This window comes from Nerophis lumbriciformis, linkage group LG22, assembly GCF_033978685.3.
Source record: "Nerophis lumbriciformis linkage group LG22, RoL_Nlum_v2.1, whole genome shotgun sequence".
In the NCBI taxonomy this organism is placed as follows: Eukaryota; Metazoa; Chordata; class Actinopteri; order Syngnathiformes; family Syngnathidae; genus Nerophis; species Nerophis lumbriciformis.
In genome coordinates this window covers 37,029,591-37,048,930 of record NC_084569.2, presented here as the reverse complement: position 1 = coordinate 37,048,930, position 19,340 = coordinate 37,029,591, and the positions used below count along the sequence as shown (strand labels likewise).

Genomic DNA, 19,340 nt, shown 5'->3' with positions numbered 1-19,340 from the left:
TGTGTGCGCAGTTGCAGCAAGCCGTACGAGGCTTTTAAGAAGTTAAAACAGTGTTTTAGAAAGACTAGGCCTATATTTTCGTTAGGTAAAAAAAATTTCTGAATTTATTTCAATGAATATTAACTTGTTAACGTTGTAATGCTCATATAGGGACGAGGGCGGGGTGCACAGTGAAGCAGTGAACAATTTCGCCACAAAGATGAACCTTTATTGATTGATCTGCAGCCATGACAAAATATCAGACAATCTCCATTGTCAACGACAGGCAGGAAAATAAAGATAAACACATAGTCTATGTTGTAGGCATAGGCTCATACGTTTTTAAGTTGAAATTAAAAAAATAAAAACAAAATGTGCCTCATAAGCCTTAGGCTGTCAATCACGCTCACAAACTTAAATTATACAATAACATATGTATGTCATCTCTATTTAAACAAAAATAAATTAAATAAATAATAATAACAATTTACCTGCAACTTATTGGCCAAGGCAAATAGCTGAAGGGGGGAAATCAAACCCATCAGACTGCACTTTATCATCAAACTTGAATTATAATGAAAATAGACAGTCGCGACAAACAAAGCAGGCTAAATAGCCTTACATTGTCGCCAATCGGAGATGCGCTTCACTTGAAAGCGAGGCCAAATAATTATTCACACATAGTAGTATATCTCGAATAGAAAAAAACCACAATAATTGCCTTAATTCCTTTGCATTGTAGTGCGCCCAAACAACACGTAACCATCAAAATTATTTAGCTGACCGAACTCAATATAGGTTAGACATGGGCTTATTTGGTATAGCCTATAGGTAACGTAGACTAATTCGTTTAACATATCCAACCGTATGTCTACTTACTTTTTTTTTTGTTAGCACTATGCAGGAATAAAATGGCATCTACAGTGCCAGGATTCATGCGAGAGCGCCTGGCCTCTAAAATGCACCCTGCTGCGCTGAAGGAGCGCTCACTTGCGCCACTTGTTGCTGGGACGCATAGGATTCTCTTGGCAAGGTGTTGTAGTCGTGGGAATGATTGTCCTTGTTTCCCCCAAAAGGAAAGTAGATTTTCCTCTGCTGATCCGTCAACATGGAAGTTTGTAGAGGAATAATCCTCTACTTCATCAACAAGCACAGGTGTATCCTCCTCCCATTCTGTGAAGTCAATCCTTTTCTTTTTCGGTGATGCACCATCAGCTCCACCTAAAGGACCGATAAAATCTATAAGTTTTTCGTATGTGGGTAACAACATTTAACTATGTATATATATTTCCGAATTGGTTCAACTGCCAACCGCCCGAATCTATTTACAATCTATTTTTTTCGTCATGTCACCCGCCCGACCCGCGGATTATCCGTGGACTCCGCAGTTGTGTCCGCAAACCGCGTATCTCTAATATATATATATATATATATATATATATATAAGTACATACTTGATTTTCAGTGTTCATTTATTTACACATATACACACACATAACACTCCTCTACTCATTGTTGTATTTGAAGTGCAATGCTTTGCAGCCAGTAGCACAGCCTTTGAAGGAGCATAGGTATGGGCAGCATCTGTGAAATTTAATTTGCAGGAAAGGAGTGAGTTTAGGGTTGAATTGTCCATCCTCGTTCCATTCTCTGTCGCTATCTTTCTAACCATGCTGAACACCCTCTCTGATGATGCATTGCTGTGTGGCACGCACAAAAGTGCCTTCATCAAATGCACCAGAGTCTGGAATCTTCCATCTCTCCCTAGCATACCCCTTCCCCTTCGAGCGGTCCTGGATGAACTGAAATTATTTTTTCCAATCATTTTGGAACTTGCAAGCGTACTTCTTCTTTTTACTCGTCGTCACCATGACTGTCTCTTCTTCGTTCTTCTGCTTCGTCTCTGTTATGTTTTTGGACATTACTACTTGTCGTAGTTTTGAAGCAATGCATGATGGGAATCCGGATGTTGTGTGTCAGTGTATTAACGTGCCGGCTGGAATAAACACACGCTGGGAAATAGCTCCGTGCCTGCCTACTTTATGGGTTATAGATAAACCAATGGATAACGGAGACATATATAATAGTCTCCTTCTTGTTGTGTGGGCAGTTGTGCACTGAGCTCCAAAAGCCGCAGATGTTATAACGTGACTGGGCCGGCACGCTGTTTACATGGAGAAAAAGCGGACGTGACGACAGGCTGTCCTCACTCAGGTCCGGCTGGAAATCGGGAGAAATTCAGGAGAATGGTTGTCCCGGGAGATTTTCGGGGGAGGCACTGAAATTCGGGAGTCTCCCGGAAAATTCGGGAGGGTTTGCAAGTATGTCGGATACCTAGATTCTGCATTTGGAAACCAGTTCCCTCTCGAGTAGATACACTTTTATTGTCGGAGCTAACTTTTCCTCTAAAACAGGGGTGCTCACACTTTTTCTGCAAGCGAGCTACTTTTCAATTGATCAAGTCATGGGGATCTACCTCATTCATATATATCATTTATATTTACTTATTTATGAAATATATGTTTTTGTTAACAAGTTAAAGGTGTTTAATGATAATGCAAGCATGTTTAACACATATAGTTAATATTGTTAAAAAATTAAAGGTGTTTAATGATAATACAAGAATGTTTAATACATATAGTTAATATTGTTAATAAGTCAAAGGTGTTTACAGATAATACAAGCATGTTTAACACATATAGTTAATATTGTTAATACCGTATTTTCCGCACCATAAGGCGCCCTGGGTTATAAGCCGCGCCTTCAATGAACGGCATATTTCAAAACTTTGTCCACCTATAAGCCGCCCCGTGTTGTAAGCCGCATCTAACTGCGCTAAATCGTATATCAACATGGACAGAGCTGCGTGAAAAAAGCCACCCGGCCTCTTCGCGTAAACTTAAACTTACCTTAACCACTCGCTCATCTTTTCTTCATCCATCCCTTCGAGTTAGCTTTTATGATGACGCCGGCTGGAAAGGTCTCTTTTGGCAAGGTCTTCCTTTTGAATATCACCATGGGTGGAAGTTTCTGGCCATCAGCATGGCAAGCTAGAACCACAGTGAAGGATGACTTCTCATTCCCTGTGGTGCGAATATTCACCGTACGTGCTCCCGTTGTATCCACAGTGCGGTTCACAGGAATATCAGTTGCTGTGAAATAGTAATCCGTGTGCGGATGGAGAGATTGCGTCTTTTCATGAACTGGATACCTGTCGCTTAGTAGGAGCCATTTTGTGGTCTTTACAGATGTAAACACACAAAGGAAATGAAACGTACGGTGATATCCGCGCGCTTTTTCTTCTTCTACGCGGGCGGGTGGTTGCTTACAGTAGAAGAAGAAGCGCTTCCTGTTCTATGGGGGCGGGTGCTTACCTTGGCGGTTGCTTGCGTAGAAGAAGAAGCGCTTCCTGTTCTACCGGGAAAAAAGATGGCGGCTGTTTACCGAAGTTGCGAGACCGAAACTTTATGAAAATGAATCTTAATATTTATCCATATATAAAGCGCACCGGGTTATAAGGCGCACTGTCAGCTTTTGAGAAAATTTGTGGTTTTTAGGTGCGCCTTATAGTGCGGAAAATACGGTAAGTTAAAGGTGTTTAAAGATAATACAAGCATGTTTAACACATATAGTTAATATTGTTAATAAGTTAAAGGTGTTTAAAGATAATACAAGCATGTTTAACACATATAGTTAATATTGTTAATAAGTTAAAGGTGTTTAAAGATAATACAAGCATGTTTAACACATATAGATTCCTTTCTTTCATGAAGACAAGAATATATTAGTTGGTGTATTACCTGATTCTGATGACTTGCATTGACAGGAATCAGACAGTGGTGCTGATAATGTCCGCATTTTCGAATGGAGGAGAAAAAAAGTCCTCCTTTCTGTCCAATACCACATGAAAGTGGTTGGTTTTTGGCATCTTATTTGTCCAGCTTCCGTACTCCTTTGTATACACTTTACAAGAAATACATTGTCGGCAAACTCCGTAGCTTGTGCAAGCCAGCTTTCTGAGACTCTTATTTTGTTAGCGCAACTTTGCAACTGTGCAGTCGGTCTTTGAAGTTTTGACGACAGGTACGGCGCCAGAGTCTGTTGAAATAAAGTGTTTCTCGCCTTCCAGTCGGTAATTTTAATGAGCTGGCAGCAGCCAGCGTCATCTCAGAAGACCCTCGGGTGCCGTGAATGTCAATCAAGGGACGAAAGTGACGTCATAGTGAAGATTTATGATCGCTCATTTTTAGGACTATTTTTTTAATGCCTGGCTGGTGATCGACTGACACACCCTCCGAGATCGACCGGTACCTCGCGATCGACGTAATGAGCACCCCTGCTCTAAAAGGTGTCCACTATTCGACGATTCGATTCAGTCTGATTCGACAATCAGCCTTGCAGTTGAATCGTTGCACATTGAGCATCTCCTCCATCTGGGGAAGTTTGTCAGGAAAGTTTGAAGATAGGAGACGCAATGTCCGCAGGGATTTGCCACGGGCAAAAGGTAGCCTGTCATCGGACACAGTGTCAAGCATACCGTGCACTTCAGGAACTCTATTGTCATTATAATTTTGATTTGAGCATCAAAAAGTACTTACTAGTCCAGCAGGAACAGAGCCAAAGCAGCATCGGTCTGAAATCCTTCCTCGTCTTTGAGCTCACGCCAGCGAGTATAAGCCGAGCCAAAGTTGATCCTTGACTGTCCTTCGTTTTTTTTTTCTTCTCCTGAGACAAAACTTTTCGTTTTTTGTTGTTGTTGTTGTTTTGCAGCTTCTGCCATGTTAGCAGTATTTGCACATAGGTGTTCGCATCGACTTCCGTTTGACTTATGCCGTAAAACAAGTCATCACGTTTGTAGTTTTTTGTGTGGGAGGGTTCCTGCCACCCTTCCCAAAGTTGCTTAGTGCCAGTGAGTCAAATCAAATCAACTTTATTTATAAAACACATTTAAAATTTACCACAGGGGTAGCCAAAGTGCTGTACAATAGACGATGATACAGTGAGAGCGATACAGACTTCCTCAGGCCATGACAGAAGTGTGATTCAAGTCCATGTATCATCCCAAAAGTTATGCAAACATTTTATGAAGGCTGAAAAGTTACAAACCCCGTTTCCATATGAGTTGGGAAATTGTGTTTGATGTAATTACGAACGAAATACAATGATTTGCAAATCCTTTTCAACCCATATTCAATTGAATGCACTACAAAGACAACATATTTGATGTTTTTTTTTTGCAAATAATAATTAACTTAGAATTTCATGGCTGCAACACGTGCCAAAGTAGTTGGGAAAGGGCATGTTCACCACTGTGTTACATGGCCTTTCCTTTTAACAACACTCAGTAAACGTTTGGGAACTGAGGAGACACATTTTTGAAGCTTCTCAGGTGGAATTCTTTCCCATTCTTGCTTGATGTACAGCTTAAGTTGTTCAACAGTCCGGGGGTCTCCGTTGTGCTATTTTAGGCTTCATAATGCGCCACACATTTTCAATGGGAGACAGGTCTGGACTACAGGCAGGCCAGTCTAGTACCCGCACTCTTTTACTATGAAGCCACGTTGATGTAACACGTGGCTTGGCATTGTCTTGCTGAAATAAGCAGGGGCGTCCATGGTAACGTTGCTTGGATGGCAACATATGTTGCTCCAAAACCTGTATGTACCTTTCAGCATTAATGTCACCTCCACAGATGTGTAAGTTACCCATGTCTTGGGCACTAATACACCCCCATACCATCACACATGCTGGCTTTTCAACTTTGCACCTATAACAATCCGGATGGTTCTTTTCCTCTTTGATCCAGAGGACACGACGTCCACAGTTTCCAAAAACAATTTGAAATGTGGACTCGTCAGACCACAGAACACTTTTCCACTTTGTATCAGTCCATCTTAGATGAGCTCAGGCCTAGCGAAGCCGACGGCGTTTCTGGGTGTTGTTGATAAACGGTTTTCGCCTTGCATAGGAGAGTTTTAACTTGCACTTACAGATGTAGCGACCAGCTGCAGTTACTGACAGTGGGTTTCTGAAGTGTTCCTGAGCCCATGTGGTGATATCCTTTACACACTGATGTCGCTTGTTGATGCAGTACAGCCTGAGGGATCGAACGTCACGAGCTTAGCTGCTTACGTGCAGTGATTTCTCCAAATTCTCTGAACCCTTTGATGATATTACGGACCGTAGATGGTGAAATCCCTAAATTCCTTGCAATAGCTGGTTGAGAAAGGTTTTTCTTAAACTGTTCAACAATTTGCTCACGCATTTGTTGACAAAGTGGTGACCCTCGCCCCATCCTTGTTTGTGAATGACTGAGCATTTCATGGAATCTAATTTTATACCCAATCATGGCACCCACCTGTTCCCAATTAGCCTGTTCACTTGTGGGATGTTCCATATAAGTGTTTGATGAGCATTCCTCAACTTTATCAGTATTTATTGCCACCTTTCCCAACTTCTTTGTCACGTGTTGCTGGCATCAAATTCTAAAGTTAATGATTATTTGCAAAATTTTTTTTTTTTTATCAGTTTCAACATCAAATATGTTGTCTTTGTAGCATATTCAACTGAATATGGGTTGAAAATGATTTGCAAATCATTGTATTCCGTTTACATTTACATCTAACACAATTTCCCAACTCATATGGAAACGGGGTTTGTACTTAGTGCTGCTTTAAATGATTTCATTAGGTAACGTTAAATTGAGACACCTGGGTTGTGAGTTATGAACACCGTCCTAGTTGAGGTACTACTGTACTTTGCATCTGTCAGCAAGTCTGTGAGCAGAAACTGACGAAGCCTGCTCAGTTTAGTAGCGAAACCTTTTCTGTGACAATCTGAACAGTTAAGACAATTATGACGTACGCTGCTCCTCTAATTTATAAACATCAATACACCGTATTTTTTGGAGTATAAGTCGCACCGGCCGAAAATGCATAATAAAGAAGGGAAAAAACGTATATAAGTCGCACTGGAGTATAAGTTTCATTTTTGGGGGAAATGTATTTGATAAAAGCCAACAGCAAGAATAGACATTTGAAAGGCAATTTAAAATAAATAAAGAATAGTGAACAACAGGCTGAATAAGTGTACGTTATATGAGGCATAAATAACCAACTGGTATGTTAACGTAACATATTATGGTAAGAGTCATTCAAATAACTATAACATATAGAACATGCTATACGTTTACCAAACAATCTGTCACTCCTAATCACTAAATCCCATGAAATCTTATACGTCTAGTCTCTTACGTGAATGAGATCAATAATATTATAATGTGTTAATCATTTCACACATAAGTCGCTCCTGAGTATAAGTCGCACCCCCGGCCAAACTATGAAAAAAACTACGACTTATACTCCGAAAAATACGGCAGTGTGATATAAAACAACGTCTTAAAAATGTAGTTATAAATCGGGTGCGGTAAATAAGGCAGGGAAATAAGATACTGACAAAAAGATCTCACCACTGCCTAAACTCTTTCTGGCTCTTGTTTTGATTTTCCTGACGGCATTGTGTGTGTGCAAGTCCTTTCATCTCTCTTTAATTATTGCTTATGTTTTGGTTCCAATAGCAGATTGTCTGCTGTTTTTTTCAGTTACGCTTTTAATCCTCTCTCAGCTCCTTCTCTCACATGCTCACGCTCACATAATTCATTTTTTCGGCACATCATTTTCTGTGCTCACTCTTTATTTAATTGGAAAATGTATAATGGAAGCAATTATGGTTTGTTCACCATGTGTCATGCGTGAGAACCCATCACAGTCCGTTTATTGACATGTGGGAAATAGGAAGTCGTACAATAGTTGTCTTGTCTTTCCCAAGAATACTGTTATTATGAATAAGGATGATGTTTGATAAGAAATTATCGAGTTCGAGCCCATTATCGAATCCTCTTATCGAACCGATTCCTTATCGATTCTCTTATCGAATCCAGATAAGTTGTTTTATATGGGAAAAAACACAATATTTGGTTTAACAAAAGCTCACTTTTATTTTATAAGAAAAAAACAAAATAAAATAAATAAATATTGACTGTTACCCCCCCCCTAAAACAATTAAATAAGTAAATATTGACTGTTGTTACCCAAAGTATATTAAGTGGGATTTTTCAGAAAAACAAATATATACAGTAACACAAAAACAACCTGTCCCTGTGATCACTATAGGTCAGGGGTCGGCAACCCAAAATGTTGAAAGAGCCATATTGGACCAAAAATACAAAAAAAAAATCTGTCTGGAGCCGCAAAAAATTAAAAGCCATAATACAAAGTGTTTCACGAGATATAAATTGAATTAAGAGGACTTAAAGGAAACTAAATGACTTCAAATATAGCTACAAATGAGGCATTATGATGCAATATGTACATATAGCTAGCCTAAATAGCATGTTAGCATCGATTAGCTTGCAGTCATGCAGTGACCAAATATGTCTGATTAGCACTCCACACAAGTCAATAACATCAACAAAACTCACCTTTCATGCACAACCTTAAAAGTTTGGTGGACAAAATGAGACAGAAAAAAAAAGTGGCATAAAACACGTCCTAGAAAGTTATATATGTAAACAAACTACGGTGAGTTCAAGGACCACCAAAATTAGTAGGACAAAACGGCGCTCACCAAATACTCGAATCAGTGAAGCATGTTTAATATAAACAGTGTGCTATAACAATTAGGGAGGTTTGTGTCATGCTTGTCCTCCTACAGAAACCATATTAAAACAAAAAATAGATTGTTTTCCCCTCATCTTTTTCCATTTTTCATAAATTTCTGAAAAAGCTCCAGAGAGCCACTAGGGCGGCGCTAAAGAGCCGCATGCGGCTCTAGAGCCGCGGGTTGCCGACCCCTGCTATAGGTGAATAGCCATGCCTTGAGGCGTTTTTTCCGGTCCATTATTTTTGCTGCTTGTGTGACATCACAGGAAATGACGTAGCTACGTAATTTCCTGTTATGTCCCACAGGGCATTTCTTGTGGAACGGGATTCGTTCCCAGGGATTCGAATAAAGAACCAACTCTTTTTCTTTACTATAGTGGCCTCGATAACGGGAACCGGTTCTCAAAAAGGGATTCGAGTCCATGGAATCGGTTATTTTCTTTTCGAACGGTTCTTTTTTTATCGATCAACCGTGAGAACCCTAATTATGAATGAATTTATTTCATAAGCAGGAATAAATACTACATTTAGTTTTAGTGTTTTACGTAGCTACTGCTAGTAATGTGTCAAGAGTAGGAAGAAGCAACGTTTATTCAACCCCATTCGGTTTCCATGTCACAGAAATCAGTACCGTATTTTTCAGAGTATAAGTCGCACCGGAGTATAAGTCGCACCTGCTGAAAATGCACAATAAAGAAGGAAAAAAACATATATAAGTCGCACTGGAGCCCGGCCAAACTATGAAAAAAACTGCGATTTATAGTCCGAAAAATACAGTAATCATAATCAGTTAACTTTGAGATGTGTTATTCAAATGTTCAGTGCAATACAAATAAAATCTATTATTATTATTATAACTTCCTGTAGTGAATGCAATTCCTACTTGGTCAACAGCCATACAGGTCACACTGAGGGTGGCCGTGTAAACAACTTTAACACTGTTACAAATATGCGCCACACTGTGAACCCACACCAAACAAGAATGACAAACACATTACGGGAGAACATCCGCGCCGTAACACAACATAAACACAACAGAACAAATACCCAGAACCCCTTGCAGCACTAACTCTTCCAGGACGCTACAATATACACCCCCGCTACCCACAACCCCGCCCACCTTAACCTCCTCATGCTCTCTTCAGGGAGAGCATATCCCAAATTCCAAGCTGCTGTTTTGAGGCATGTTAAAAAAAATAATGCACTTTGTGACTTCAATAACAAATATGGCAGTGCCATGTTGGCACTTTTTTTTCCATAACTTGAGTTGATTTATTTTGGAAAACCTTGTTACATTGTTTAATGCATCACAACAAAATTAGGCATAATAATGTGTTCATTCCACGACTGTATATATCGGAATCGGTAATTAAGAGTTGGACAATATCCGAATATCGAATATCGGCAAAAAAGCCATTATCGGACATCTCTAATAAGAGCGTTTCAGTAGTATATGTAAGAGCGCTTCAGTACTGTGTTGAGAAAAATATTTTTTTCAGTAGTGCAAGTGAGAGGTCATTCTGAACAATGTGCCTGATGGCCCCTCATAGTTGAGGCAGTAAAGTCCTTTCCTAACGTGTTTGATATTTTCATTCTTTAGCACTTATTTTGCAATATTTCTGTTGTGGTTGTTTTGTAATAATATCTGCCAAGGACGATTGCTTGTCATCTATGTGGCGGCAATCTCTCACATCGTCGTTCAGTCACTCCCTAGATCGACTTTCAAATCGCTCGATAGCTGCTGAATGGTGACATTTGTATGATGAATTTTGTAAATGTCTTGCCTGTCAAGTGTGACGGAGTACGTCTGTCACTAATTACCAGCAGTGTGTTTACACACACCCACACAAATATGCACTCACATATACACTCGACGCTCATTTCCCGGCTCGTCTTCTCCGTCGTGGAGTTCAATAGTATTGAAAAGAAACACATTTTCCCCGTCTCTCCCACTTTAATAATACACTGAAGGCTGCACACTTGGGAGTACCTTATTCACTCTTTCACGCCCAATCATGCTCATGCACATGTTTATTACCGTATTTTCCAAACTATAGAGCATATAAGCCAAACCCACATTTTAGATTGAACAAATATTTTTCCATATATTAAGCCCCAGATATATACGTTGTGAAATTAGTTATTTTCACAAAAATATTTAAAAAAAGTTTACTTACATTTTCTAATTGATTCCAAACAATGTCTGTTACACCACGGCAGTAAAACGGCTGATAAAACAAAACAGAAGTACGAAAGTGTCAGGTTCAAACACTGATGACATCTATTAAACAAGACACGAGGCAAAGAATCAAACAGAGACAGAATTCAATTTGGACTCAATATATTGAGGAGAGTCGCCTTTACACTGTACCCTTGCACAGTATCTTAGCACACTCTGCCAAAAGATTGTATGCCTCCTTCTTTTATTTTGGACCCTCCCCGACCACATGGCCACGGCTGTTTCCAGAGGACAAAGGTCGCAAAAAGTTGACAGAAAAGGTCGTAAACAATTCACAGAAAAGGTCAGTTCAAAAAGAGTTCGTAAAATAGTTCAAAAAGAGTTCGTCTGAAAATTGGGCAGATCCTGTCATCTCTCTACTTTGAAGTCCTTGGGCCAGAACAACATCCTTCTGTTGATGAGAGAAAACAGAAAACCCTTCATGTGGCTCTCCCCCTTACACAGTGGAGTTTCACGAGCCTTCTTCTTGGTAGGTTTCAAAGACAGCTTTTGTCTTCTTACTTGACAGAACTCAATGTAACACAAAGTTTTTTGTGATATCAATTAGCTTAACAGACTAAATAATTCCACAGTGGCGTTTTGGTGAATTTACTGAGGAATTTGTGAAACTGAAACAATACAAAAATAATGTCATTGTAAGTTAATAATACTGACACAGACACTCGTCGACGTGTTAGCATATGAGCTAATGCTAATGATGCCAACTTCGTTAGATCGCGATAGCACAAACAAATATGCTTGGAACAATACAAATTGAAATATGAACGTCTTGGACACGTAAAACGCACAAAGTGCAACAATTATTACCTGCAATGAGTGATCAGAACGCACATACACACAATATGTGGTTAGCACCTCCGCTGGTTTCGATGTCTACACGGGGAAAATAATATCGACTTCAGTGTGAAATAGTAGTACATCTGACATGAGCAACAACCAATTAAAAACAAAATTTCACCAATATAGCATTTCAACTGCTGTTAAATAATTGTGTATCTTACAGTACATCTCACGTTAGCTTTAATGAAATTTATAATACTTTGCAGAGCAATATCAGACTGTGGCTTACCATTAGCAGAGAGCAGAACGTCTGCTAACAGCTTCCGGTTTGCGGTCATGTTTACAGACTTTTAGGTACCAGCAGATGGCGCAATTGGACCTCATAACAAAACAATATACATACTTTAGCAGGAATTTCACTCAAATAATCAAAGTATTTCTTGTACCCGTTACATATGCAGTGAACGAACTTGCCCAAAAGATGGTGCCGTAGCATAAACAATAACACACCATTTTAGTCTTATGCTCGGGAGAGTTTAATGACAACCATTAAACACAAAACCTTATGGCAAATAGCGGAAAAAAATCAATAAATCAGTTGCACAGTTTTATAAGCCGCAATATTCAAAGTGTAGGAAAAAAGTAGTGTTTTATAATCCGGAACGTACGGTACTTTTCTGTCTGAGGTCTCCTCAACCGAACTGCACCATTATTTTTTCCGGTGGTGCTGATCACATGACCCTCACAATATGTGAGGCTTTGAGATACACCAAGTAGCCTATTATTGTTTGTATGTTATTTATTATTTATGTGTTGGTTATCATTACGTCATTAGGTTTGTTTAAATATTGATGCGCAGTGGGAAGGTATTGAGGTTTATAAGGGGATGCACTTCAGATCTGTGAACAGCTCTACCACGGGTTACAATGCAGGTACAGTAGGAAGGGGATTCATATGGCGCTGATAGGATAGGTCTTTATAGTCATTGCACAAGTACAACGAAACTTTGTTTTCAGCACAAACCCGTTCAAGATTAGACAAACAAACGGTGTACAGGGTTACAGAACAGGAACGCTGATGGGTCGCCCCGTAAAAGATGGGGAAAAAGGATGGGGAAGGATGAGTAAAAAAATACAATCTAGACTGGGCTCCTAAGGGGGCCCAGTCTGGAGTGGGAAAAAACCTCCATAGCAAAGCACATATACATATTACAACATACATCTCCAGATATCTAGCAACAAAGGGAAGGGAGTGCGGGGTCATGGTGGCAGGCCGCAGCTCTTCCATCACCCCTATGGGATTTGCGTCGAGGGCGTTGGATTGGGGGTGGGGTATGTGTGTGTGGCGTAGATTTTTTTTGTGGATGCATGTGTGTGTGTAAGCCTGCAGTGTGTCTCTGTTCCGCGGCCTTGATGTCGTGCAGCCGATAGTCAGTCCAAAGTCAACAACAACAGGTGTGTGTCCATGAGAGACAAGAAGGGAGTTTGTTGTGTCTTCGCCGCACTGTCCTTCAGGAGAGTCTCCAAGCCAGGGAAACAATCCAAGTTACAATGTTTTGTATACGAGTGAAAATAAAATTTGCTTTTCACTCTAAATTGTCTATGACTGGTCCTCAAATTCATCCTGCGGGGCAGACAGTCCAAATCACAGGAGTGTCCACAGTTCTTCCCGCATCCTCCAATCATTTGTGGCAGCTTTGGGGTACTTTGAAGACTGCCAGCAACTTCCAATTTGTCGACAAACCAGAGCAACGCTTACTCCAATCAGCAGATGTCCTGTTGTCATAATTCCGAACAGGTAGATATCTTCAAGTCCTCGACTGAAAAGGGTCGCCAGGCATGCGGCACTCCTTCTTCTCCCAAGAGTCCGTCGTGTGTCCAGCAACAACCGCTCCGTCACGACAAGCAGGTTCCCCTAAACCCAAGATCTTGTCAATTTCGTTGTGGCCAGTTAAATAGTTCCAATGTTTAGATTTGGAGAGCAGTGCAAAAAGAGGCACCAAGAAAGTTAAGACAAGACAAAGAAGCAAGCAGGAGAGGAAAGGGGAGCGTCCGCCCTCGATGAGTGCCAGTGAGAAAGATACACGAAACGTGACGAATTCGGGGGTGCACTATCCACTTTAGCACACAGAGTGGCCCTTTTTATCATTTTCAGCAGACTGCATTGCACACAAGATCTACCCAGGAATTCGACCATACAGCATGAATCCCTTCCCTACTGTAACCTAGTCTGTGGCTTTTTAATTGTTGACTCTAAAGTGAGTTGATCTTGAACTCCATTGCTGGCTCCTTCTATGATACGATGGAAATCTATTTTGGACTTTTTTTTTTTGGACTGTTTTTGCACTTTGGAACCAATAAATACCAAGTTGAGAGTACTCAATATGACTTTGCCTGAGCTGACTAGAGCCTCGCCACATCCATTTTCTCACATTTCTCTCTACCCGTTGACCAATTTGTCTCTGGGCCAAGACATTCAAAGGGGAAAACATGGCGATTTTTTTTATTTTTATAATTGAAGTACAAACCCCGTTTCCATATGAGTTGGGAAATTGTGTTAGATGTAAATATAAATGGAATACAATGATTTGCAAATCCTTTTCAACCCATATTCAGTTGAATATGCTACAAAGACAACATATTTGATGTTCAAACTGATAAACTTTATTTTTTTTTGCAAGTAATAATTAACTTAGAATTTCATGGCTGCAACACGTGCCAAAGTAGTTGGGAAAGGGCATGTTCACCACTGTGTTACATGGCCTTTCCTTTTAACAACACTCAGTAAAGGTTTGGGAACTGAGGAGACACATTTTTGAAGCTTCTCAGGTGGAATTCTTTCCCATTCTTGCTTGATGTTCAGCTTAAGTTGTTCAACAGTCCGGGGGTCTCCGTTGTGGTATTTTAGGCTTCATAATGCGCCACACATTTTCAATGGGAGACAGATCTGGACTACAGGCAGGCCAGTCTAGTACCCGCACTCTTTTACTAGGAAGCCACGTTGATGTAACACGTGGCTTGGCATTGTCTTGCTGAAATAAGCAGGGGCGTCCATGGTAACGTTGCTTGGATGGCAACATATGTTGCTCCAAAACCTGTATGTACCTTTCAGCATTAATGGCGACTTCACAGATGTGTAAGTTACCCATTTCTTGGGCACTAATACACCCCCATACCATCACAGATGCTGGCTTTTCAACTTTGCGCCTATAACAATCCGGATGGTTCTTTTCCTCTTTGGTCCGGAGGACACGACGTCAACAGTTTCCAAAAACAATTTGAAATGTGGACTCGTCAGATCACAGAACACTTTTCCACTTTGTATCAGTCCATCTTAGATGAGCTCAGGCCCAGCGAAGCCGACGGCGTTTCTGGGTGTTGTTGATAAACGGTTTTCGCCTTGCATAGGAGAGTTTTAACTTGCACTTACAGATGTAGCGACCAACTGTAGTTACTGACAGTGGGTTTGTGAAGTGTTCCTGAGCCCATGTGGTGATATCCTTTTACGCACGGATGTCACTTGTTGATGCAGTACAGCCTGAAGGATCGAATGTCACGGGCTTAGCTGCTTACGTGCAGTGATTTCTCCAGATTCTCTGACCGTAGATGGTGAAATCCCTAAATTCCTTGCAATAGCTGGTTGAGAAAGGTTTTTCTTAAACTGTTCAACAATTTGCTCACGCATTTGTTGACAAAGTGGTGACCCTCGCCCCATCCTTGTTTGTGAATGACTGAGCATTTCATGGAATCAACTTTTACACCCAATCATGGCACCCACCTGTTCCCAATTAGCCTGCACACCTGTGGGATGTTCCAAATAAGTGTTTGATGAGCATTCCTCAACTTTATCAGTATTTATTGCCACCTTTCCCAACTTCTTTGTCACGTGTTGCTGGCATCAAATTCTAAAGTTAATGATTATTTGCAAAAAAAAAAAGTTTATGAGTTTGAACATCAAATATGTTGTCTTTGTAGCATATTCAACTGAATATGGGTTGAAAATGATTTGCAAATCATTGTATTCCGTTTATATTTACATCTAACACAATTTCCCAACTCATATGGAAACGGGGTTTGTACTCTACAGTCACGCAGAAAGTAATTGCTACATAATGTGATGAGTTTTTTTTTTTTTTTAATGACAATGATCCCTTCCTTTGACAGCATAATTGAAGCACCTGTGTCTTCTTGGCTTTAGAATAAAAACATGTCTTTTTCTTTCCTACTGTTTAAGAGTTAGATGGGGCCTACCCTCCCTATGGCTATGCTGAGCTTCCCCTGGACACTCTGCCATTAGACCCTGACCTCCATGAGACCTACATGCCTGAGATGAGCCACGACCCAAGGCAGGCCTACCCTGAACCACTCTAACAGGTGAATACAGGTGCACCCACGGCTGTGTGTTCTCATCAAATAGAACTCAAAAATGCACAAACAAATGTAGCACACTTCTAAGTTAAATGTAGGTAAATACTTTGTTGGCTTACCCTCCAGTTTTGAACTCACCGTGCCAAGTTATCAAAACAAAACATTGACATTGTAGCTTTGTGTTAAGGGTGACAAAGGAGATTAGTGCAAAATGTAATAATACATCTGAATAGGGTTGTCCCGATACCAATATGTTGGTACAGGTTAGACTGACCATACGTCCTCTTTTCCCCGTACATGTCTCTTTTGTCAGGGCGGGGTTTCTTAAATGCCTCACATGTCCGTATTTTGAGTTAGGGTTGCGTGTATTTTCAATATACGTCCAGGGTTAAGAAGGGGTTAAAAACAAAACAAATTGTGAAGGTGTGCGCACGCAGCAACATTCATGAGGGAGGGGCCATTGGCGTTGTTAGGCCTATTTTAGGGGTGCTCAAGCCCCCCTAAAATATTCTTAAGCCCCCCTAAATAATTTGGTGTTGTTTTGTTTTGTTTTTACAAATAAATGCCGACATATTCATTATAAAGTGGCCCAAATATGAGTTTAAATAAATAATCATATAACCTGTTATTATTCACTCAGTTTCCCCTCACTTCGTAGCGTAAGGTAGAGAGCCCCTTTCGTGCGTCGGTATCCAATCCATTCCACTTGTTCATATAGAACATGCCCACATCACTCAAATTCCAGCCCACATTTTCTCTGCGACCTTGCTTGCGGTCCTGCAGGTGTACGAAGCACATTATCTTCCTTTACAATGAGTGAAGCTGCACGAAACCTTGTGTGTGCAATTGTAAATCATTTATTTTTTAAGTTTTGTGTTTCTTGTAGAATCTATATAAAGTAATATACATTAGCCAATTGTTAAAATAATGAAAAAAAACATCATTAAATATATTTGTTTTATTGTATTGTTACATTAATAGCTGTTTTATTATTATAGGATGGCTTGTTAAACATTTAATAGGATTTTCAGAGGGAGGAAAAACCAAGACATTTAATATAAAATGTAAAATGAATAAATACATAAAAAGAAAAAGAAAATATATGGTTAAAAGCCATCGTCCCGGGGAGCATTTCATTTCGTCCCGTGCATTTTTTTAAAATAATAATAATAACAATGAATAATTTCTAAGTCTTTGTTAGCCGTTTGTGAAGTTTTGTGCTCGTGCGTAACATTCACTCGCATCCTGTGCATCTCCTGGGGTCAAAGCCCCCCCCTGTCCTTAAAAGCTAGTGACGCCCCTGGGAGGGGCAGAGACAGAGAGCGAGAGAGCGAGACAGTGGAGAGACAGACAGGACACAGGAGAGAAGCCGAAACGTAAATGCAACTTCACGGATGATTTGCGGGAAAAGTATGTGTGTTTTGGTCCTGGCCGTGACACATGGAAAGCAGAATGCACTGTGTGCAAAGCAGGAAGGTATATATCTGTGGCAAATAAAGATCTACAAGCCCATATGGACACTACAAAGCACAAAACAGCTGTGCAGGGCGAGAGCTTGTCTGCTGTTTCTTGTTTAAATTGAATTAACTTGTTTTGAGGCATTATTTATGTTTAGATTATATACAAGAGGTTATTTTGAATATTTCTACCTCTGCACTTTTTTCCAAAACTGTGAATGTTACAGAATATAAGTGTGACTTATTTTGTTATACTGTCAAGCAGTGTTGGCGTTAACACACTTTTTGTGTCTTTTTAACGCATTGAAATCAGAAAGGACGCAGATTTTTAACATTTTTTTTTATACCATTTGCGGCCCACAGCTAATGTTTTAAAGGCCCACGGCACATTGTAAAAATACTATTAAAATAAACAAAAACATAACAAAAGTGAAATAAAAAAGCTTAAAGGTGAAATGTAATTTAGAAAAAGTTGCAATGTTGACTAATAAAACAAAGCTGTTTTTTTTTTTCTTTCAAACTGTCATTGCTCAAAACATAATATTGAATCAAAATCAATGTTATTATGAATTATTGACCTATCCAAGGTTCCCATTACTAAGAAAAATATTTTTGGTGGAAGATTTTGCATATTTTGTGTGTTTGCCATTAAAAACATAGTTTTGTTTGACAAAAAAGGGCGGACAACAAACAAACAAAAAAACAACATAAAAAACACTAAAACATTTAGAAATGAGGGATAGATGTGAAGTTGATGTAGACTCCAGAGATTTAAGCGTTAAATATAAAATGTATGTATGCCCTGGCACACCATTATCATCATTTCATGACCCAAGCAAAACACTTTTGACACTTTTATACTGAAATAAATACACCTACAACTTATTCAATAAAAACATAGAAAAAACTACCAGCAGTGGTAAAGTTTAGATCCATGAAGGAAAGAAGAAAGTGTTTATAACTGAATACATTTACATATGTATACACATTTGTTTTATTTTTGTATTTTTTTTTTTTAATGAATGAAGTAACGTTTATGACAACCTTTTTCCAAAACACAATATAGAATGTGAGATATAACAGGATAATGCATACGTTTGTCATTTGTTTTCAAAATGCTAACAAAAAAGTGGGACCCCAAAAATTGACTGTGGGACCCAGTGACGTGCGGTGAGGTTGATGGCTGGTGAGGCACTGACTTCATCACAGTCAGATTTACAAACATATGAACCCTAAAGAGTATCTTATTCACCATTTGATTGGCAGCAGTTAACGGGTTATGTTTAAAAGCTCATACCAGCATTCTTCCCTGCTTGGCACTCAGCATCAAGGGTTGGAATTGGGGGTTAAATCACCAAAAATGATTCCCAGGCGCGGCGCCGCTGCTGCCCACTGCTCCCCTCACACCCCAGGGGGTGATCAAGGGATGGGTCAAATGCAGAGGGCAAATTTCATTACACATAGTGTGTGTGTGACAATCATTGGCACTTTAACTTAACTTTAACTTTACACATATGAACTGTAGCACACAAAAAAGCACATTTAATAAAAAAAAACGTTATTATGGTCTTACCTTTATGTAATATATTGAGTTGGAGGCAATAACCAGGCGAGGTGATGAAGTACGTCTCTTTACTGTAGACTTCAGAACAGACTCAACACACTTGACGTCAGGTGCGCAACACCACGTAAATCATTGGCCAACCAAAAAGTAACCCCAGTACGCTATAGCCAACATTCACCAGGAGATGGCAACAGACAAACATAGATCACTCTATTACATTCCTCCCCTTTTAGAAATGTAGAAGTAAGTTACTCAAAAGAAATAAACAACCCAACCAAAAAATACAGCAGCTCA

General features: G+C 39.8%; 1 protein-coding gene across 5 annotated transcripts in view; it reads left to right on the top strand.

Annotated features, from left to right (window-relative positions):
- LOC133615305 (junction plakoglobin-like) overlaps positions 1-19,340 on the top strand; it is a 327,845-nt gene that overhangs the window by 287,537 nt on the left and 20,968 nt on the right. For all 5 annotated transcript variants that reach the window (XM_061973808.2, XM_061973810.2, XM_061973806.2 and 2 more), the window contains one exon: positions 15,892-16,031. In XM_061973808.2, the coding sequence (XP_061829792.1) occupies positions 15,892-16,028 (137 nt within the window). In that variant the 3' untranslated portion in view covers positions 16,029-16,031. The remainder of the gene's footprint in view (positions 1-15,891; positions 16,032-19,340) is intronic.